The sequence below is a fragment of the Sebastes fasciatus genome, chromosome 19, assembly GCF_043250625.1.
Source record: "Sebastes fasciatus isolate fSebFas1 chromosome 19, fSebFas1.pri, whole genome shotgun sequence".
Classification (NCBI taxonomy): domain Eukaryota; kingdom Metazoa; phylum Chordata; class Actinopteri; order Perciformes; family Sebastidae; genus Sebastes; species Sebastes fasciatus.
Window position 1 is genome coordinate 25,110,318 of NC_133813.1, and position 22,924 is coordinate 25,133,241.

The 22,924-nt window shown below is 41.0% G+C and overlaps 1 protein-coding gene across 2 annotated transcripts in view; it reads right to left on the bottom strand.

Moving 5' to 3' along the window:
* The window catches only part of gpsm1b (G protein signaling modulator 1b), a 40,575-nt gene that overhangs the window by 11,283 nt on the left and 6,368 nt on the right, over window positions 1-22,924 (bottom strand). For both annotated transcript variants that reach the window (XM_074617094.1, XM_074617095.1), the window contains exons 2-11: window positions 14,154-14,375; window positions 12,273-12,408; window positions 10,324-10,466; window positions 6,983-7,106; window positions 5,447-5,562; window positions 4,766-4,921; window positions 4,565-4,673; window positions 4,344-4,458; window positions 1,947-2,017; window positions 1,644-1,814 (exon numbers count right to left, since the gene is read on the bottom strand). In XM_074617094.1, coding sequence (XP_074473195.1) covers window positions 1,644-1,814; window positions 1,947-2,017; window positions 4,344-4,458; window positions 4,565-4,673; window positions 4,766-4,921; window positions 5,447-5,562; window positions 6,983-7,106; window positions 10,324-10,466; window positions 12,273-12,408; window positions 14,154-14,375 — 1,363 coding nt within the window. The remainder of the gene's footprint in view (window positions 1-1,643; window positions 1,815-1,946; window positions 2,018-4,343; window positions 4,459-4,564; window positions 4,674-4,765; window positions 4,922-5,446; window positions 5,563-6,982; window positions 7,107-10,323; window positions 10,467-12,272; window positions 12,409-14,153; window positions 14,376-22,924) is intronic.

Here is a 22,924-nt window from a genome sequence, read left to right on the forward strand (position 1 = left end):
ATCATAGAAAGCCTCAGAAGCAAGGCACGATTAGGTGCTGTGGGGGCACAGGATTTTAGGGGATACATAACAGCTGTGAAACGGCATATTCATTAGGAATCTAGTTCACAGCAAATGGAGCACTGTTGGCATTTAATGAGAAGACACCTTTTACCCTGTATCTGACTTCTAACATATTACTGTATTACCTCGTGGGAAATTAAGGGAAATGTTCCCAATTTAATCTCTCTAATTTCTCTCATTTTCTCTTTAAAGCAGAAGCCCTGAAGGCATCTTGGACAGGGGGATGAGCAGACAAGAAGGGAAAAAGTAGGTAGGTGAATTCAGCAGTCAGCATTTCAGGTCCCCTTGATGCTTTCTAGGAGAGGAATTAAACCCATCCCTGATTGAGTTAAAAGGATGGCATATCTTAGATTTATGGCAGGGGTTATTACAGATTTTGGTGGGGTGTTTAATACTCTGAGGCATGAAATAAATTGTAGAGCTTCAGCAGTCTTTTTTTGTCTTTTGTCAGCAAAAAAAATAAATAATAATATACCTATTTTTATTGCTTTATCCTCAGGCTTTTTAACTAAGTCTCAAAACTGAGAAGTACTTGAATTTTGACACTATTAGGAGTGCAGTAATGTGTGGCATAAGAAAGTGCAAAACTTACATTTTATAATCAGTTTCAATGCAATGTATTGTATTTACCAACACAATGTTCACGTCCTTTTTTTGTAAAATAATTAGTGAACTGTTCATCATAACTATTTTTATTTGTGAACAATTATAATTAATGAAACATTATTTAAGTTTTCTGAATCTGCTTTTTTTTCCCCAGAAGAATTAAATGTTCAGACGAAGGCTGTGATATGTGTAAATAATAAAATAATCATTTAACTAGTAATAATAATGGTCCCAAATGATGTAAAATTGCATAGTTTAAAGTCAAAAACCTTCAAATGTTCTCAAATATCTCCTAGTATCTTTTATTCACTGTAGAAATTCAGAATGTGTCTCTTTATCCTGCTGCATAATATGTAGGATCATCCTTACTGGGACTCCTAAAACCTGAATGATAACCGACTATATGCCACAAATAATACAGGGAAGCACTTTAACTATTAACACTAAACACACCACCTTGACCCTATAATGTTCCAGCTGGAATATTATTGAAGTATTATAGGCCTACTATAGAAGATGCACAGCCCAAGTATAATAATATAGCAATAAAATCACGGCTGATTATAACTGACACAGTACAACATGCTTAAAGAAATAATGAATAAATAGGAATAAGTCACAAGAGATTGCTGATACCGGCCGATACACACGCCAACATGTGAATAAGAGAGGGTTTTTTTTCCACTTGAAACACTGGTCGTGTCAGAATAAGAAGCTAATAGGCGGCTGGTTAGCTCAGTCGGTAGAGCGAGCGCCCATGTATTGCCAAGGCTGTGTCCTAGCAGCGGTGGACCCAGGTTCGAATCCGGCCTGTGGTCCTTTCCGCATGTCATTCCTCTCTCTCTCCCCCTTTCCAACACTCTATCCACTGTCCTATCAATAAAATGCTTGAAAAATCTCTCCAAAAAAATAACTTTAAAAAAAAAAAAAAAAGAATAAGAAGCTAATGAGGAAAATATACTGCAGCTACTCACTGGTACTGGAGGCGGGACTTGCACAGTGATGTCATCAGTGTCTAGAGGAGAGTCCAACCACGGCCTCTCATCTGATGACTGGCTGTCAGGATAGTTTTTTCTTTTGCCTGGCTGGGACAGCTGACTCTTGGATCTCCTGGGTATACTTTCCAAGTCCTGGTTCTCACCGTTCTGCAGTAAAAAGAACACATTGTTAGAGGGGGGATTGATAACGCTTTGGGGAGAGATGTGTGTGTGTGTGGGCTACATTTACAGGCACATTTCTCTCTGGAGTGTCGTGCTGAAATGTGAGAGATAGATCACCTTATCTGAAGAGTACTTCCACAGTTCTACGCTGTCCATGCTGTTTCTCTTGGTGAATTTGGGTCTCGCTCCTACAGAAAAAAATCACATAATAAACGTTACTAATGAAGCACGCAAGGCGCTCTTTGTTTTTTTCTCATGTCAGCATTTGCCCCGTGATGTTCAGTGTGGATACGAGGTCTAGACAGACAACAAAACAACCTGAATAAGAGTCTGTTTGCCAGCTCCGCACCAGAGAGGGAAATGTAGGACATGGGTGTGAGTTTGTGCCCGGAGGAGGGTTCATGAAAGCAAACATCCCACAAAAAGCCAGGCTGACTGTTACAGATAAAGATTGTACAGTTTCTCCCAAGCTTCATTTTATGCATTTTCAACTGCTCCCAATCACGTGAGTTGGAGGGAATCTATATCATATTTGAGGTTGATGTTGACAGCAGACTGTGCTTTAGAATCAAACCATCTTCCTGAGGCTGGGGGGTAAAGTCAAGAATTTCACCCCAAAAATGTTGCTTTCTCTCATATTTAGACTCAGTTCAGACATAACAGACACTGTATGCCTGTGATGTCTGTCTCACCTTAAGTTGGTTTTACATTTAAATGGCCACCTTGTGTACACAAACAGCATTCCAGTTGGCTTGCTCGAAGCCAACACGTGTTATTTTTGTCAAACATAGAAGATAAAAGAGCAGAATCTAAAAACTATTGAAACAAAGATTTTAAAGTATATTGTCTGTAGTTTAAGGTGATTTATAAATGCCCATTTACTAATGAACCCCTTCAGTCACGTTTATAAACAATTATAAACGTGACTGGAGCTCGATCGACATTATTTTTTGTTGGGAGAGCACGTGCAGCTCCGAGACAGCTTCCCCTAACCACGGTTTGCAGAGTGCAAACAGACACATTTAAACACACACACACACAAATACAAGCACACTCACACAGAGACAGGCTTTTACATCTGCCGCGCCCTCTCCCTCTGCCATTACTAAGGAGACGGAATAACTTGCTTACGTAATGTTAAAGAAATAAGGTTACAGTGCACATAAATCACTGATGGCCTAGAGTCTTCAGTGCTTTGAGTCACAAGATTCATTTCTTTGTTTGTTTCACCAAACCTATGGTTGTATATGCATTTAAACATCCCACATTATACAAACACTAAAGCAGAATAAATCATTAAGAGAGATACACACATCAAGCAGTACACCTAAAATCAGCTCAGCCTAAAGTGTTATGTACAAACTAAATTATTACTTTATAAAAGGACATTGTGCTTTGCATGCTGTAGCATACTGTGTTTCCCCGGTGACATTCTAAGGTAATGCTCACAAAAATAGCCACTATACCTGGACAATTCTTCATAAAATGCAATAAAAGCTCTTCAGTAACACTAAAGACCACAAATCTGTTACATTTAGCCCGTTTGCCTATCTCATTATCTGAACAACTAGAATTAGTTTTTAAAGAGTTTTTCAGTATCATCCCAATACTAACATTCAATAGAGAGTACATACTGTACAAACATACTGTAAATGAAGGGATCTCTTAAATCAGACTCTCCCGCTCTGTGAATTTGTATGTGTGTGTGTATATATATTTATACTTTTGTTTAAAGGAATAGTTCAACATTTTGGAAAATACACTTATTTGCTTTCTTGCCGAGAGTTAAATGAGAAGATTGATACCACTCTCATGTCTGTCTGTTAAAGGAACTATTTGTAACTTTCAGTAATGCTTGTTAATAGCGACACCTGTGGCCGTGAAATCAACGAAAGTCTGCATCGGGCCTCTATACAGTGAGGCGACACACGTCAGCTAAAACCACAATATCACTCTATATTTCAGCTGCTTGGCAGTAATGTTAGCTGACCGGACGAAGGTCTCTCCATGAATCACTGCTGATACTTTGTTTGCTTCTCCTGCCTCAGCGCAGGTTTCAGCAGCGGGGCTCCGTAGCGTGTCTTCCTGTTCTCTCCGCCCGCAGCCGGAGTGAACAGGGAGACACCGGCACCCGGTCGGTAATGAGATGACAAGGTTTCTCTCTACAGAGTCCCGTCACTTCACAAGACACGGAAAACCTCTGTTTGTCTGGTGAAGCTGCAGCATTTATTTCTGCACAAACGTCCACTGTACATTCACTAGATATTGCGCGCGCGCTGTCTGAGTGAAGGCAAGCAGGCGGAGGAGCGGGGACGCCGGCCACACGCGAGCGCGCATATGCGAACGCGAATGTGTCCCGACCCGGTACATTTATACGCTTAAAAAGTTACAAACAGTCCCTTTAAATATGAAGCTGCAGCCAGTTAGCTCAGCTTAGCTTAGCTTAAAGACTGGAATCAGGGGGAAACAGCTGGCTTGGCTCTGTTTCACGGTAACAAAATCTTTGAGTGTCACCTTGCATCTCAAACTCTGAGCTGGATGGTGAAAGGTCGCTCTCGTTGACCCCCAGAACCTCCATCAGCTGCTCCACATTCATTCTGGCTGTCAGTTCCCCATTTCTGTCTCCGATCTGAGGAGGAAATGAAGAGGCAGGGTCCAGACGGGTCACATTAGTTTGATTGCAGGAAGCCTTGACTTTACCAAAAGGGGCATTTTTTAGAATTTCTAAGTCTCACTTCTTTCGAGATGTCCAGGTGCTTTCGGGCGTAGTGGAGAGCTTGTTTGTGGTTCTGTAAAGACACGTATGCGTTTCCCAGACTCCAGCAGGCACGGCCCTCACCAACTCTAATGAGACATGAACATACAGACAGATGTTTAAAAACTACTCACGTACTCTGGCATGTCTGTGCGTATGCGTTAGATATTGCTCATTCTACCTATCAGTAAGCTCCTGAGCTATGTACAGGTGCTTCAGGTGGTAGTCTATGGCCCTCTCATACTGCTGCAAAAGAGTGTAGGTGTTTCCAAGGCTGTAGCAGGCCTGAGCCTCCATCACCTGGTCCCTCAGCTGCCTGGACAGCTGCAGAGTTTTCCTATTGACAAAGAAACAAGAGGATGACGCATTTAGATTTAGAGAAAATAAGGTACCTCATTAAAAAGACAGGAGGGTAGGTTCTACAAAATATGATCGCCTTTTATGGATTACTTTAACCAGACCAGAAACATTAACAAATATGAATACCAACATCTTCATTATGAGTTTACCACTCTTGATTATGACAACAGAATTCTGACAGACCCTCTACAGATACACCAGTTGGTTTGCTGACAAGGGTAATACTCATTCACCCCCTATTTTATTTTATTTTTATTCTATTTTATTATTTATTTTTAAAAAGAAACAGAGGGATAAAGTGAGTGAAAGAAACATTAAAGATGTAGAAGGTAACAAAGAGGTGAATGAAAAAAGGATTAAAAAAAAATGGAAAAAATTGTCCAACAGCCCTTTTTATGGTATTTTAAGAGTTCTTGTGTCGTGCATCAGAATTATTTCAGTCACATGCAGAAATCCACTTTCCCTTTCCTCCACTAGATGTCAGACTCTCCTCTCTCCTCACCTGTAGTATTCAGTGGCTGTGTTGAACTGGCCCAGGAATATCAGGGCATTGCCGAGGTTACTGTAGGCTCGCCGTTCTGCCGCTTTGTCCCCAAATTCTTTGGCTATGGATAATCGCTGTGGATGACAGAGCAAAATTAAAACAAATTAGCACAATATTTTCAACCTGCCGCTTTTAATTTTAGCAGCTAAATAGCATAAAATGCTAACTTCTCATGTCATTTCACCTGACTTTGCCCTATTTTTTTTTTTTACTCAATGTACAAGCAGAGGCAATTACACAAGTTCAAGTTGCAAGCTCTGTTCTGACCACATGGGTCCCTGAAAAGATGTGCTTGCTGATGCAGCAGCAGCAGCGGCGGTGCATCAAATCAGCTCCTCTGATTCCCTTTAAAGGAAGTGTGCTCTCCTCTGTGGCACACTGATAGATTTGTAATAGGGAAGAGAGGAGAGGCCGGCTTCTCCCATGAGGAAACAAGTGGTTTACAATGGAGAGTGACAGAGAACATGGGGAGAGAGAGCTTGAAGCCATGCTTGCAACTGATTCACCAAGAAACCAATTTCCTCAATTTTTTCCAAAGAGAGGTCATCAATCTCTGCACACTGTGTGTTGGTACAGAGGGGGGGGCGGATTGTGATCCACTGAAAAACTCTCCAAGGTGTTATTTACTCGCAAGAAAAGCTAGGACTCCCTGCCCTTGCACTCTCTGCCACCCACCACCCATGCAATCTCTGTGCATTGGAGAGTCTTTCTATTTTGCATGTAAAATTTCAGACGGACTGAAGTCTGTGCAAGCCAGGCAAACTAGGTAAGATATTTTCTCAACAAGAAGAAGAAGAACAACAAGAAGAAAATGCATTATAGCCTGCTTCTTTGCTGAAATGAACAGCGGTGTAGTCTGACTGCACCCATAAGCTAAAAGCTCAAGCTATGCAAACATGTTTGATCAGAATGCAACAGTAAATTAAAATTTTGTGGTAACCACTTGTTTGTTTCTGGGCTGCACATAAGGCGGAGAACAGGATGACGACCACGGTTCTGCAAATTTATCTCGTGGCAGCACTGTGGCTTCAGGGAAGACACTCGAAGATCTCTGGCTGGGACATCATAGCCACACAGCATGTGCACAACAAGCCACCAAAACACCACAAAACCATATTTTATTGTGCGTGTTAATGGTTTGGACAAGCCAAGGCGAAGCCAACATGCTGTACTGAAAACAGAAGGCCGTGAGTGATCACAGTATTTGCGAGTCCTGATCTAAATAAGAGAGATAAATAATGATAAATGTTTTTGATAACAGAACTGCACTTGATTTGTATTTTACACACCAATCAAGTGCATTCCAGTGCAGTATCACGGCGGGCCACAAAGTTACTAAACAGCTGCAAGGTGAATGACCTTGTGTCAGAAGCAAAGCAAGGCTGTTGCCCTGGCGACGCAAGGTCACTGTTCTGCTCTAACATGACAACAAGACCGATAGCTCTTATCTATGCACTGGTGGTATTAATATGATGCTGGTCTTGAGTTTCTCACCTGACGGTGGAACTTGATAGCTTCAACGAAGTTTCCCAGCAGATAGTGGGTGTTGCCCAGGTTCCCGTAGGCCCTCCCCTGGGCAGCTCGGTCTCCGAGTTCTTTGACCAAACACAAGTTCATCCTACAGAGAGAGACGTACACGGCAAGTTAGTAGCAGTATGTAAATTATGTTAGAGTGGCAATCCTTAAGATTCCAGTCCTGGTTGATTTATCAGTTCTATTTGAGAGAAAAAAATGGAATTGTGCTTAGAGTTTAGCAGTCTGGAGTCTTTTTGTTGATACGTGTGCATAGAAATAGAATAGAAAAATTCAACTTCTATGTACTTACAGTACGGTGCCTTCAAATGGGGTCGTGTTTACCATGTTCACGAGAAGAGTCCATATGAACGCTGTCAGAAATGGCGGAGGCCACGGAAGTTAATTTTTCGGTGCATAATAAGTTAATATATTGTCATTTTATTCGTATATTGTTATTCTTCGTAACTGTATAACATGTCTGAGGAAAATGTTGATATTCCCAACGGCCTCATCTTTCTCCTCTGTCATTATGCCTTTGCATTTACTGCATTATGTTACCCACTTGCCAGCTTGCTAAATTGTTAGCCTCTGTGGCTTCTAGACGCCGACAGTAACGTTAATATTGCCGTTGCTTAGCAGCGGTGTTCTCACGACTTAACCACTTGAATGCCGAGCATATCTAGTACACGACTTCCCATGTTGTAAACACGAGCTCACGAGTTTCATTTGAAGGCACCAATGAGTTTCAAGTTTTCAGAATTGTGTTCATAGTTCCATTTTTTGTTTGTCTACAACGGAGAAAAACTGTAATTTTCCGGGAATGTCACCACATCCACACCCATTTCATAATAATAATAATACTGAAAATATAGAAATATTGCAATACTTTCCTCAGTGGGCCATAGGCTCAATCATTGTTTTACCTCATTTGGCGATCGATAGTGACTTAACAGACATTTATTTAAATGAAAATTTCCGAGATTAAAGTAAATTGTCACTATATATGTTAACATTAGATAATAGCTAAATATAAGTTTGTAATAGATTCATATATGTTGGTGTAAACCAATGGTATTTGTTTATTATGATAAGTTATGAAACACACAAAAAAGCTTACTGTATTTCTTTTTGCTATATTGCTTATTATATAATAATAAAAATGACTAATTCAGCCTTTAATGTGTACCTCGTATTCATGTAGGAGTTCTCTCTTTCACCTTTGCCAGTTTCTCAATTTGATGTTAACTGCTCCATTGTTTTAAAAAAGGCCTTAATAGGGGCTATACAGTATAATTGCCCTGTGAGATGAGCTATCATTATGGGGTTATTATGTTTTATTTATCCAGGCAATGCCAAATGTGCATGCTATTTTTTCACATCTATGGAGCTACACATTCCCACCAGTGAGTTGCTTTTTTCTAGCGAACCTTCAGAAAGTATTTAACCCCGCCACGTCTTCTGAATTTTGCAGATTTCATTTTAAATTGATTGCATCAACACTGATCTACACATAATCAACATAAGTGTAAGATATTTGTTGCTCTTATTTTTCTGATATTTAAGTTATTCAGTAATATTTTCCCTACTTTGCAGAGACACTACGAATACTGCATTCAATTTCCTATAAAATGTCATTGAGAGTCTACCGGTGACCAATTCAATTGGAAGCCGACGATTTAGATGTCAGAATGTAAACTCTACAATTAAATTTGAACTGAACACTTCAGATAATGGTGTGGAGATAAAATATGTGTATACTATTGCGTTAAGAGTGAACATATTCTTTACAACAGGCTGCTGTCCCAAACCGAGAAGCCCGAGGACAAATCTGATAAAACTGCAGAGCTCTTTAGCTGTGAGGGAAGATCTTGTCAAAAGAACAGCAGTGTGTAGTATATCACAAAACTGGGCTATGAGGCAGATTGGCCTGAAGGAAGCGCTTTCAACAGAGAGGCAAACATGAGCCTGGAGTTCGCCAGAAGGCATATGAAACACTAAGAGCATGGAGTCACTTATTCTGCGGTCTGATGAAAATCTTCAGCAACAATGTGAAGTCTGAAAAAATGACTCGACTCATCATAAATTCTCACAGCGTCCCAGTTATAAAGAATGACAGTGGCAGCATTCATTTAAGCATCTGGGACTGAAGGGATTGTGAAAATAAATGGAACAATGACTAGTGGAAAATTCAAGTAAATGTTATTCTGTGTATGTGTGAGCAACATCTTAGGGCTGTTAGTTTTGATAAAACCACCCCGGCCACAGAGCCAAATCAAGTCTGGACTGCTTCTTGACAAGAATTGTGAAATTCAGAACAAATGGAGCAGCCGAAGCCAGGAGTGAAATATCAGTAAAAAAAATAGCTTTTTCCACCCACAGATGTGCTCCGATCCACACTACTCTGCACACAAATCCAGATGTGCCGCGCAGGACCAGATGTATTCAACAATAAGGTAGGTAATAACTGCCAGAGGTGAGTCAAAGGAGGAATCAAAGTAGTGACACATGCCAATATAAATGAGATTTCTGTATGCGTTTTTGGAAAGGCAAAATATTCTTAATCCATCAATATGTTTTCTGCATTAAATCCACTTTGACACATAATGTCCAGTTACGCTCTAGTCTGTCACTGTGGTTTAGATTTTCTGTTGTATACATCCATCTGTGTATGTAGGGATGTCACGAGAACCGATACAGACTTCGGTTAGAATTCGATGCCAAAAATCGGAAAATGTGACGATACTAGTTCCTCTACAGTATTGCAGGTAGATCAGGGCTTGAGACTGACAGTGTCGCATCGTCCCGGGGAGGATAGAAATTTTCCCCAACAATGCTACATGAACAAGAAATCGGTGTTGAAATTGGCAGGAGGAAAGCTTGTAATGCTGTTAGCAGCAGCTAGGCAAGCACAGCCTTGCTTGGCTAAATAAAAAAGCTAAAAACCTAACGTACCGAGGTGGCATTTAGTTACATTATGATGTGTTCAATCTCTAATCAGTAAAAATGAGTATTGAGCAAAGGTAAATTATAACATTATCAAGATGTGTTCTAATGTAATCTGGTAAAATGTTGTTTTTTGGCAAGAAACTTGAGGCGGATCATCAGGGATTAATAAATAAATTCACAAAAAAAAGTATGCACACGGGAATAAAGGAGTGTATGTTGAGGTACATGTGATTCATCACTTTGTTTTTGTTTTTTATCGGGGTATTGAATTGGGCATCAGGCTCGTGGAATTTTACTGGTATTAATATCAATTACTAAATTTCTGGTATAGTGACATCCCTATGTGTGTGAGTTCACTACTCAACAATACGTACTCATAAAAGCCAGTAGCCCTTTGCAGAGTGTCTCTGACATCAGGAGGAAGGTCCCCTGGTTCCTGGGTGCAACCCCATAACTGCTGTTTGCCCTTCGCGTGGAACACGTTCCCAATGTTATACAGAGCTCTGGCCTCTCCAACCTGCAACCAGACAGTAGAGAGACACAAAAGAGAAAGGTTACAAAAAATGGAAAAAGGATGCAGGAAGATCTCTCACACATATCAAGACATGTGTGTATATTAGGTCTGTCAATCGATTCAAATATTTAATCGCGATTTGTGATTAATCGCATGATTGTCTATGATTAATTGCGCATTTTTTATCTGTTCAAAATATACTTTAAAGGGAGATGTAAGTATAGTATAGTATATAGTCAAGTATCTAATACTCTTATCAACATAGGAGTGGGCAAATAGGCCCATGCACATATCATACAGTATATACATATATGTATATATTTATTATTGTAAATCAATTAACACAAAACAACGACAAATATTTTTGAGAAACCCTCACAGGTACTGCAGTTAGCATAAAAAATGTGCTCAAATCATAACGTGGCAAATCCAAGTCCGTCAGTGTGCTGACTTGACTGTGATTTGCACCAAAACTGCATGTAATTATGCATTTATGATGACTTAATTATTAATAAGTGGGCATGTCAGTAAAGGGGAGACTCATGGGGACCCACAGAACCCATTTTCACCCCTTTGAAAATGGTCATAACAGTTTTTCCTCGCCCAAAAACTTAGTGCAAGTTCGGAGCATTATTTACCCTCCTTCGCGGACAGGCTAGTTGGTACCGATGGAGTCCTTAGGTTTTCTAGTTTCATATGATACCAGTATCTTCTAGCTTTAAAACTGAGCCCGCTATAACCTCCTAAAGATCGATTGCATTAATGCGTTAAAGGGACTGTTTGTAACTCGGGACACAAGCGCGCATATGCGAGCGCGCTTGCATATGCGCGCTTGCATATGCGCGCTCGCATATGCGCGCTTGCATATCGCTCGCATATGCGCGCTCGCGTGTGGCCGTAGCCTCTCCTCCTCTGCCTGCCTGTCTTCACTCAGACAGCGCGCGCGTTCTCGCGTACTCGCACCACCTCTTGACGTGAACGCGCGCTCACTCCACACTGCAGAAGAGTTAGTTTAGCTTGTGCAGAAATAAATGCTGCAGCTCCTCCAGACCAACAGAGGTTTCCCGTGTCTTGTGAAGTAACGGGGCTCCGCAGCGAGTTACTTTATCGCCTCGTTACCGACCGGGTGCCGGTGTCTTCCTGCTCTCTCAAGCTTCGGGCGGAGACGAGTTTCTCGCAGCGGAGGAAAAGCCAACACTAGTATCAGCAGTGATTCATGGAGAGACCTTCGTCTGGTCAGCTAACATTACTGCCAAGCAGCTGAAATATAGAGTGATATTGGGGTTTTAGCTGACGTGTGTCGCCTCAATGTGCGATGCTGGTTCAGGTATATTTAGAGAGAGCAAGCGAGCCCGACGCTGACTTTCGTTGATTTCAAGGCCATAGGTGTCGCTGTTAAGAAGCATTTCTGAAAGTTACAAATAGTCCCTTTAAAGAAATCAGTGGCGTTAAAACAAATTTATGTTGACGCGTTATTATCACGTTAACTTTGACAGCCCTAGATCAATTACAAAGATCTTTATTTATTTATATTCTTTTGATTTCCTTTTTTTCCCCAGAAGATTGTGTGTATACGAGCATATGGACATCCACATATGCCTACAGTAATATGCTTAGATGAAGCTTAGAGTTAAACTGGAGGTATAAAAATACAGCGTATACATGTAAAATGTCTCAAATATTAAATAAAGATTGTGTAGGACAATTTTGATGCAGTCAAACGAGCAAATAAACACTACAGGCAGCAAACTGAATGTATTGTAGCTTTTTGAGGACTTTTATTAGAGATGCTATAAAAACGTGTGTTACCTTGTCTCCCTGCTCTTGAGAAATATCCAGGTGTCTTTGACAGCACACAACAGCCTCATCGAAGCGCCCCAACACTTTTAATGTGTTACCAAGGTTACCGCTGGCTTTTCCTTCTCCGATTCTGTCTCCTATTGTTCTGAGAAAGCAAAAGAAAACACATATTTGATATTCAGTGGTGGGGGCTACAGTTTTTCTATGTCAATGTCATTTAGTTAAATAGTATCCATTAGAAGAAGATTTAATTGGGAGATAGTACATTTTTAATTGGTTGCTTACTGACTAGGACCAGGTCCCAGTGGCCCTGGTGAGACTCTAATGTAACAAGGTTCCCTGCTGAAGAACCAGCTGCACTCACTGCAGGGGACCGGATTACTCATACGAGCTAAATATCCAGCTGGTAGTCGACTGTTACTGTTACTAAGTCCCCTCACTTTTTCTTGGAATTTTCTTTGTCTAATTCAATGTCAATATAATCAAAATCCCCAATGCTCTTTATGCATCTGGTCCGGGTATCAAATGTCAGAATCATTAGTACATCATTCCTCCCATATATAGAAAGCTCCGATTACATAAATGAGCCGACTAGTGATGTGAATAACTGTTACCCAGCTTCAAAGTTTGCTTTATTAAGCGAAAATCATTAAACTATTATCAAATCACAACTAAAAGGATTCATTTATAAATGAATTGCAATCAGGCTCCAGAGATGGACACAGCAGAATGTCTGTTTTCATTTGTTATAAATTATAAATCATTGTTTCATCTGCTTCAGTCACTGATTTTAAACAATTCATATTTTTTTCCAGCTATGCAGACTGTCTTCAATAAAGCCTGATGGAATCTCATGTTACTGGTAACAAGAAGTTCCTCTCTTGACAGTTTATTATTATCAATATAAAATTAAAAAAAAACAACTTTAGATTAATCATTGGAATCCTTATAGTTTATATTATTTCCTTTTCTGTAAGTTCCCTTAGTAGGAAGATGCTGTCCTCTAGTGCCTGTTACTGTAAGAGCTTTAAGCCACCAAAGCAGACAAACAACAACAAATATGCAACCAATGCCTCATAAACTAAACTTTCTGGATGTGTTTCATGTGGTTTTGAATGCTGGGATAAATATGCACAAGCTTTTCTCCGAGGCTGAGGAGAGTGATTTGTAAAAACAAAATACAGATGATTACTGTTGATCATGTACAAACAAATTACAGGCAACGTTCAGGCACATTTCCCAATAACTTAGTATCTGACTGGATGAAAATAAATACCTCTCTCAAATTCAAATTAAAAGGGAAACTTTGCCGATTTTCAACTGACTTTGCAATGTGGGTGGTATGAAATGATGTTCGGCTTCCTTCTGTGTTACCGGCGCCCGGAGCTCTCCCCTCTTTTGCCTGCGAGGGTCTGCCGGATGAGGCAAAATGTAATTTTGTGTCATCCGGTGGACTTTTGCCGGCATGTGAGCCACCCACATTGTAATTGCTTCCCAGATATAACGTTGTGATATTTGGAGGAGTGGATGGTCACGTGTTCTGTGCTCTATGATTGGACAACGGTGTCACGTGTTCATGAATTATTCATGTTCTGCCTTCGCCGTCAGAGACTGTAGGTTTTGAATGTGACCAATCAAAGCGGACACATCAGCCACTGTCTGTTCCATCCCCGCCTCCAAAGTCTCAAAAGTCAACTTGACGAGCGAGCGCTCATCACAGCCCCCGCGCGACTGCATTTGTGCACGCGGAGCAGAAATGCTTCCTCGCGATGATGCTTTTTCCGCGAATTCTGATCCTAATTAAACGCCATAGTACGGACAACCCCAAAACATAATGCCTCCAGCCACAGCTGTCATTGGCGCGGAGGCATAAAAAGGTACAGTGCTCACCTGGCCAGAGTAAGGTCATGTTTGTGGTACTCCAGGGCTTTGCCGTACTCTTTGAGGTAGAAGTAGGCGTTGCCCAGCTGGCTGTAGATGGCACTGAGGGTCTTAAGGTCTTCTGTGCCGACCTGCACGGCTGCCTCAAAAAACGCTGTCCCGCCTTTAAAGTCCCCGGCCTTGCACAGCCGCTCTCCTTCCAAAGCCAACTCCAAGCAAGAAGCCTCCATCCTAGAGGGTGCACACACAGGTTTACACGCACACACAGGTTTACACACACACACACACACACACATACAGGGAAAGACAGAAGACAGTATTAACACATGAGCACGATCAGAGATAGAACAATGTATAGTAATATATATGGATTATTACAGTGGCAGAGCAATATCTTCTCAGGGTGAGGAACAAATTGCCTGCATCGCCATGACAACAAGGTCTGTAGCCATATCTGTGGACTGTTGCCTTAGCAACAGAGTCTAAGGCTCAGGGATGAGCACCTTGAAAAGGTGTTGTACTTTTCGCTCATTACTGCTAACATATAAAGACGTACAGTTGTTTTGCATTAATGGTTGAGTATACTGTATATGAATAGTAGTGCTTTCTATAAAAAATATAAAAAGAGTCAGTCATCAACTGATATTCTTCATAGTCCATGTGAAAAGGGAAAAATCAGCAAATCAAAAATGTTGGTCATTCCTGTGTCAACACATGACAATCCGAGTGTATCTGCTCCCCTATGTTGCTAAGCTGAAATACATTAGAAGAAACACTTTCCAGAAATAAATATCAAAGGCCAAGTCAAGAGGAGTCTTCCCACCACCTCTACAAGCCCTAGTTACCATGGCAACTGCTGCATCAACGACGCCGACTCAGGGAAAGTAAAAGAAATGTTAACTTTGTGTGTATTGGCGACTTCCTTAATGTTAAGGGAACATTTCAATCAATTCATATGGTATTTGATGGAACCCATATCTGAAAAGTAAGCATCTCAGGGCTATAAGATGATGTGCACAGAACGCACAGATATACTATTTTTTAAGATGTTTGTGAAATAAATAAATATAAAATCACAAACCAGGTATGACAGGAGACAAAATAATCATTTACCAAAATATTGATGTATCAAGACAAAAATGTGTAGACATATGAATATACTACTGTCCTTTAAAACATCTTGCACACACAGCACTCAGTCCCAACATGCACACAACGAGGCCTCGTCATTAGTGAGTTGCATCCAGAAAGTCTGAACCCCAGGTTCATTGTATAATCCAGGATAAACTAGAGACCTGCCGATTTGGTTGCAGCTCTAAATTCCAGATACGGTACTAGAATGTAGAGTTAAGCAAGGATTATCCTCCAATCTAATCTGTTTTACAAATGGCACTCATTCAAAAGTGTAGCAAAGAGATGCTGTGAACCATATGTAGTTTCACCTGCAGCTTCAGTAGGGAAACTCAAAGCGTTCATTTGTTTCATGGGTGCATTGAAGAAACACTTCGTCCATTTCTTTACACACCTCCTATCCCATGAAGTATATCTATCTGTCATTTAATCTCTACTTGCAATGGTCAGGGCCCCATCTTATTTTAAATCTATTTATTTGATCTACCTGTTCCCTTTTTCTTCATATTTCCACATTGCAATTCACGGGACACGGGAATGTTTACTTAATTTCATTTGCACACAAACTACTATTTTGATTCCCTGTAATGTTGGTCATCTTAAATTTAATGAAGCACAATTCACACAGTACAAGCACTTTTGTATTTTGTCACCTGTGTGTGTGTAGTCAAGAGCAATGTAGATGCAAATGTCTCCTCAGTCTTACTGCTTGTCAAAACCATGACCGTAATTGCAATTGGTACGCATTTGTCAATGCCAAAAGGATCTATTGTAACAGGTAATTAACAGTTAATTACATTACCAACAGGATCTTCTGGTCAAATCTTCTCAACGCCCTGATGTAGAATCAGTGTGCTCACCAAGGTCATTTGCAAAACCTTGTTTGTCAAGCATCAACATCACCACAGAACTAGAGATGCAGCGATACCGATACTGGATCAGTTATCGGGACCGATACCAATTCAAATGGCTGGATCGGATATCGGTGTAAATCGGGCCAATATATTCAATTCAATTCAATTCTATGTTTATATACTCAATACATTATTCACTTCAATTTTAATTCCAATTCCAATCTGTTGCTGCATTAAAAAGGTTTACACTTGAGTTGTTATTCCTGTTAATCTTGAAGATTTTTTATCAAGTTGCTGTTGTAAGATTTATCATTTTGATCATAAAGAATCAAATAAATTTACATCTATGTTTTTAGTGATCACATTTTGCTTTACAAAGTTAGGAAAGCAATGTTTAAGTCAAGCCTGTTGTTGCCTTACACATGAAAGAATGATCTCAGTCACCTCCACACAGTGAGGTATACAACTTATTAATTAAACCCTGGTATTGGATCGGTACTCGGTATCGGCCCAGGTATAGCTATCGGGCCTGAAAAAGTCAGGTCGGTGCCTCCCTACACAGAACTGGTCCTTTTCGGTGTTGAAGCAGTACCTGTGTTTTTGCTTGGTTCGTGTTTTCTCCACGTACACCTGAAGCTCCAAGTGTAACGGCCTTAGCATAGCTTGAGGTCGGGGTCCACAGTGGACCAGTCTACACATAGCTCGCTCTGCTCCGGTCAGAGGACAATGCTCAGATGCCATGAGGACAAGGGTGAACAAGACTGGCTATGTCCAAAAATTGCAGTTCACTCAAGCAGTACACTAATCACTGGTAATGCAGTGCTGAGGCTTTTACTGACATCAGCTGATAAAGCTAATTGAGATGAAATTTCCAGCTAATAGTTCTTCTGTTTCAAATTCCATATTGTCCACTGAATTACTCCATAAGAATCCAAAAATGTCAGCAATGTCGCAGAAAAACCTGGACACAATCCAACAGGAATTTCTACACAGTCCCAGACCGGCCGAGAATCACATCTGCTTTTCAAGTCCTTGAGGACGCTCCAAAAATTCAACGATGAACCCTCTACTCCCACAGCCGGGTCAGTCAGGAGGGAATTGTAGAAAATATCAGCTGTGGCAGCGAGATCCATTGTTCTGCCTTGCCATTACAAGCCACGCTTTGAAAGAGAGGGGGGACTGTTTAATGTGGGGAACAATTTGGGTGAGAGCAGTCAAGGGACAACAAAGCGAGGGCAATACCTCTAAGCTTGACCACTGGCCCAATGAGAGACAGAGAGGAAGGATGAGAGAGAGAGAGAGAGAGACAATTGCTAATCCAGTGACCTGCAGCTCCTTGGAGGAGACCACAGTGCACTGATTGGCCCACACTAATCCAGCTATCTGCTGACACTGGGAGAAACATTTTTAGTTCACCAGCCAAGACAAATACGACTGAGTGAAGAGGAGGTACGGGACCAATACATGTCAAGACTGGGAGTGCATACATTTTCAATTACATTCACTCAAAATTTAAACGCGATTGATCGCACGATTGTCCATAGTTAATCGTGATTAATCGCAAATTAATCACACGTTTTTTATCTGTTCAAAATGTACCTTAAAAGGAGATTTGTCAACTTGACTCGACTACGACTTGCCAATACTGCATGGGATTATCATAAAATGGGCATGTCTGTAAAGGGGAGACCCATAGAACCCATTTTCATTCACATATCTCGAGGTCAGAGGTCAAGGGAACCCTTTGAAAATGGACATGCCAGTTTTTCCTCGCCAAAATTTTGCGCAAGCTTAATTTGCCTCCTTCGTGACAAGTCAGTATAACATGGTTGGTACCGATGGATTTCTTAGTTTTGCTAGTTTCATATGATGCCAGTATCTTTACTCTAGCTTTAAACTGAGCCCTCCAAAAGATCGATTGTGTTAATGTGAAATTAGCGCCATTAAAACGAATTTGCGTTAAAACATTATTATCACGCTAACTTTGACAGTCCTAGTTTATGCGCTATAGGTACGTAAACACAATCTAGAGCCATATTATACACTGCCAATGTGCGGTTAACGTATACTTTATACTGTGCCTGAACGCATCCCGTGTCTGCCATGGAAACATCACACAAGCTTGCCACAGGTGTAACTAATAACATTAACGATGTTCCATTTAGGTATGTCAGTAAGCCATGACAGCATGCACAATACCCAGGCCCTACTACTGGAATACCTCTATACCTCTAACCACTAATCATTTTATTAACTACACCTGTGTGTTTCCTGCTATCACACGTAAATGCCTGCCAGGAAAAAGGTCTATTGAACTAATATAAGGTATATATAAATAATACAAGGTGGTGTACCATAATCAAATCGATATACTTGAAAAAAACATTGTAATTAAATGAGATTACCCCACAATCTAAATAAATGGAGTATTTTATTCCCTTTTCCTGCTATTTTGACAGACGTTAGACATATCCTTGTGTCAGTTACATTGTGTCTCACTACCAGAGCTGCCCCATTGGACCGCTATAGGCCTTTCTCACAGCAGTTACTGTACATTTGGACTTTGGTCAGAGTATCAAAAGCACAGGTGTTACTAACAACATTAACAATGGCTCCGTTTTAATCAAGCGTCCCAGTCGTACCAGGAAACTGCAACCAAAGCAGCTACAGGGTATTCAGCCATCATTCATTGTATTATTTACACCTGTGCTTTTGTTACTGTGACAAAAGCCTATTAAAATGTCTTCTGTGAATAGGCTTATATGTGCTGACCTCTTCAAAACAGATGCTGATACTGCAGGCTTAGATCATAACTAGCGCTTTGATCTAATAAAAAAAAAGAATCGTTTGACCTTGGCAGTGTCCACCACCAGATGGTCTTACAGTATGTATTTTTTCCCCGTTACTTATATCTAGGGATGCACCGATACAGATATCAGTATTGGGTCCGATACTGTGCTCATGTACTCTTAAACCGCTCCATTAGTATCTTGCATGCAGGGCTGCGGTCGTTAAAGTCCCACCCAATTATTATCAATGATTTAATTATTAACATCCCTAATGCAAACTATGTTTGATGACATCAGAAAAACACAAAGTTGGATGTTAAAATGTCAGCAACAGCATCAAGTTGTATATTCAATATCGTTACAGTTAGAAAGTGAAGAACATCTGATGAAAATAAAATAGGTTTTCAAAGTCATTTTTAAAAATTTAATGGTATTATTAAAGCTTCAGTAGGCAACAATTTTTTGGCATAATTTGGCAAAAATTCCATAATAATCCATTAAGCATATTGTAATTCAAGTGTTCTGAGAGAAAACTAGACTTCTGCACCTCCCCATGGCTCTGTTTTCAGGCTTTAAAAAAATCTAGCCCGTGACGGGAGACTTTGTCCAATCACAGGTCATTTCAGAGAGAGAGCATTCCTATTGGCTGTGCTCCAGCTGGTGGTCGGTGCTTGGTATTTCCTCAACTGATCTCGACATGGCTGCCAAGTCACAAACTTTCTCATTTTACAGCTAAACAGTACACTACAAGATGTTACTGGAAATATTTGAGTAGAGAAATAGTGACAGAATATTGATTTATATTTGATCAGCGCTGCCTAGTAGTTTGACCGTTTGTTCAGAGTTCGCAAATGATTGACAGCTGCTCAGAGACGGCAGCTGGATGTCAGACTCCAGATCAGCTCTGACTGGTTGTTTTCCTCGAGTCTGTGAAATCTTGCAGATTTGTCCGGAGGACACCGGAGGCACATGTTTGTTTTTTCAGATTACCTGTCTCATGCACTACTGTAGAAAGGGTTATGCATCCCTACTTACAGTATATCACTCTCTAGCAGTGGGCGAGAGGGGAAAACAAATCTTCTAATACTATGAATACTACGAAAATTTTCTTAAAAATCAGTTTTGAAAGAAACTGCTGATGAATAACAGAAATGTCTGCTGTTGGCAAATCCTGGGAATTTAATACCTGACAATCATCTACAGTATACAGTATGTTGTCATAGTGCCCAAACATAACTCTTTCAATCCTTAATGGTCCTATATTATCAGTCTGGTTTGGACAGCAAGGCTTTGTGTGGCAAACTAACAAATAGTGGCGTTTTTTGTGGGGAAATAATAAATAATTGGGCCATCAGAACCATCCAGTCCCCTCATTCAGAGGGAGATCTGAAGTGACCAAACTGTCTTCCTTGCTCATGACAAATTAATCTTGCTGTTGTTGGAGCAACGTGTCCACGTCCGAGGGTGAAAGTGCTCGAAACATCTTTTAGGTGGGCTGGCAATAACAGAAGCGAGTCATCGCTCTTCTGCAACAGTGGAGGGGGGAACCCTCCACAAAGAACGTACACTCACCGGCCACTTTATTAGGCACACCTGTTCAATTGCTTCTTAACACAAATAGCTAATCAGCCAATCACATGGCAGCAATGTGCTGTTTAACCCAGACGTAGTTCTATCTAAGACAATTGTTTTTCTCCGTCTAGATGCATTTAGGCATCTAGACGTGGTGAAGACGACTTGCTGAAGTTCAAACCGAGCATCAGAATGGGGAAGAAAGGGGATTTAAGTGACTTTGAACGTGGCATGGTTGTTGGTGCCAGACGGGCTGGTCTGAGTATTTCAAAAACTGCTGATCTACTGGGATTTTCACGCACAACCATCTCTAGGGTTTACAGAGAATGGTCCGAAAAAGAGAAAATATTCAATGAGCGGCAGTTGTGTGGAGGAAAATGCCTTGTTTTTCAGAGGTCAGAGGAGAATGGGCAGAGTGGTTCGAGATGATAGAAAGGCAACAGTAACTCAAATAACCACTCGTTACAACCAAGGTATGAAGAATACCATCTCTGAACGCACAACACGTCGAACCTTGAAGCAGATGGGCTACAGCAGCAGAAGACCACCCGGTACTAGCAAGGTGTACCTAATAAAGTGGCCGGTGAGTGTATATTGCCAAGAAGTGAAAGTCAATTGTTTGTTTTCATGAACGGCAGAATGGTGCGTCGCTTTAAATGTTGCGGCCGCAAGGAATTGTGGGACGGCATTATCTCCTTTCCTTTGGTAAAGGATGGTCCAGTGTATCCTATGCTAAAGGTGATAAATAAGGAAGCATTGAAGCACCTTTCCTTAGCATTTAGAGAATTCAAACAGCTCTCAACATGGCTGCTACTAAGATACTTCTGGGTCATTTCACTCCGTAAGGAACCTTCCTCAGCAAAAAAAATTGTCAAGGAGGTAGGATAGGAACCTAGCATCCATCCAATCAAAGGTGGAAGCCGAGGCTTTACAAGGACAGCAGTGCAGTGTCTTCGTGGAAGCATGATAGTGATGAGGAGTAAAGCTGAAGCTCCTGTTGCAGAGGAAAGACAAAGATGAGAAGGAAGACATGAGGACACTGACTCCAGCAGATGGTGCAGGGGCCTCTATAAACCAGGACCGAACTGTAAAACCCTGAATAGTAAAACAGATTGTGGAAAAAGGGTGTAGCTTTAATAACGCCTGGCGACACGGTTAAATAACTTCAGCTGTGCAGTTGTAAAGTTAGAGGCCAATATATCATCACTCATCTTGATCAAAGTCAGTGGACTCAAAGTACTGCGTGGGAGCTAGCTTGAGGGCAGAAAGAAGAATAAAAGAAAAAGAGACCAAGAGTGAGAGATTTATGCAAAGAGCGGCACAGCAAAGGCACAACAAGACAAAACAGGGATTATTCTCCATGAGAGGATCTTCACAGGGACTTTAATCCTTGTCATCGTTTGTGGTTGGAGTAAGAATGGATGTGTGCAGTACAGTCTGCTATTCCCTCCTCTGATTACCTCTCTAATTGGTCTGTTTGGGAGACACTATCCCATAATAGCCTGCCTGTGGTCTAAGAGTCTCCCACCGCCATTACCAAGGCAGCACAGAGTACATGTAACACACTGGACAGGTTTCAGGGAGTAAGTAAGTGAGGTAGACGTTAGGTCTGTGTTTAAGCTGAGCTATGACATATTTGTTCTTTCCGTGGGAAACAGCATGGTTGTCTTTTGTCATGTGTTATAATAAACTGAATATCTCTGGATTCAAAATATCAAAATATATCACCTTGGGCCATGGTCAATTTTAACAGGCATTTCCCTATTTTCTGACATCTTATAGACAAAATTGTTTAGTGATTAATGGAGAACATAATTGGCAGATTAATCAGTAAATGTGTCCTGTCTGGATGTGATATGCTGCATTTTACCATTTTTAATAGCAGATTTTGTACATGCAACTAAAGAAAAAACTTTGCCTTTTGCACGCAAAAAGTAGACAATAAAGTATTCTATGAGATGATTGTTAGTTGCAGTCCTACACTGTTTTACATAATTGCAAACTTTGCTTGTTTGGGTCTGTCAAGGCCGTGACAAACCAAGCCGACGGTCGGCCGTCAGACAGTTTGAGGCCGTCGGTGAGCGTCTTTTGCGGTGTGTCCCGCACCGTCAGCTCTAGTCTGCCCATGTTGGAGTTCTTTCGGAAGATTCGGCATGTTGAATCGGCGGCGGAGCAGCATGGCCATCTGGAATAAGTCTAAGTGGTGAGTGAGAGTGTTGTGAAAATGGTCAGCAAATGCAGCTTTGTTTCTTGTACGTATCATAACAACGGCTTGCATATCCGCAATCCTCGGTCTTCTGGTTTCCCTTTTTGAATGACGAATACAGATTATTGCCGCTTGCTGGTGTGGAGAGATATTTCCTGTCACGCAGGCACAGAACGTACATGCTAACTGGCCGTCGGCTGAAGTCTTTGCGTTGTATTCAAATGCAAC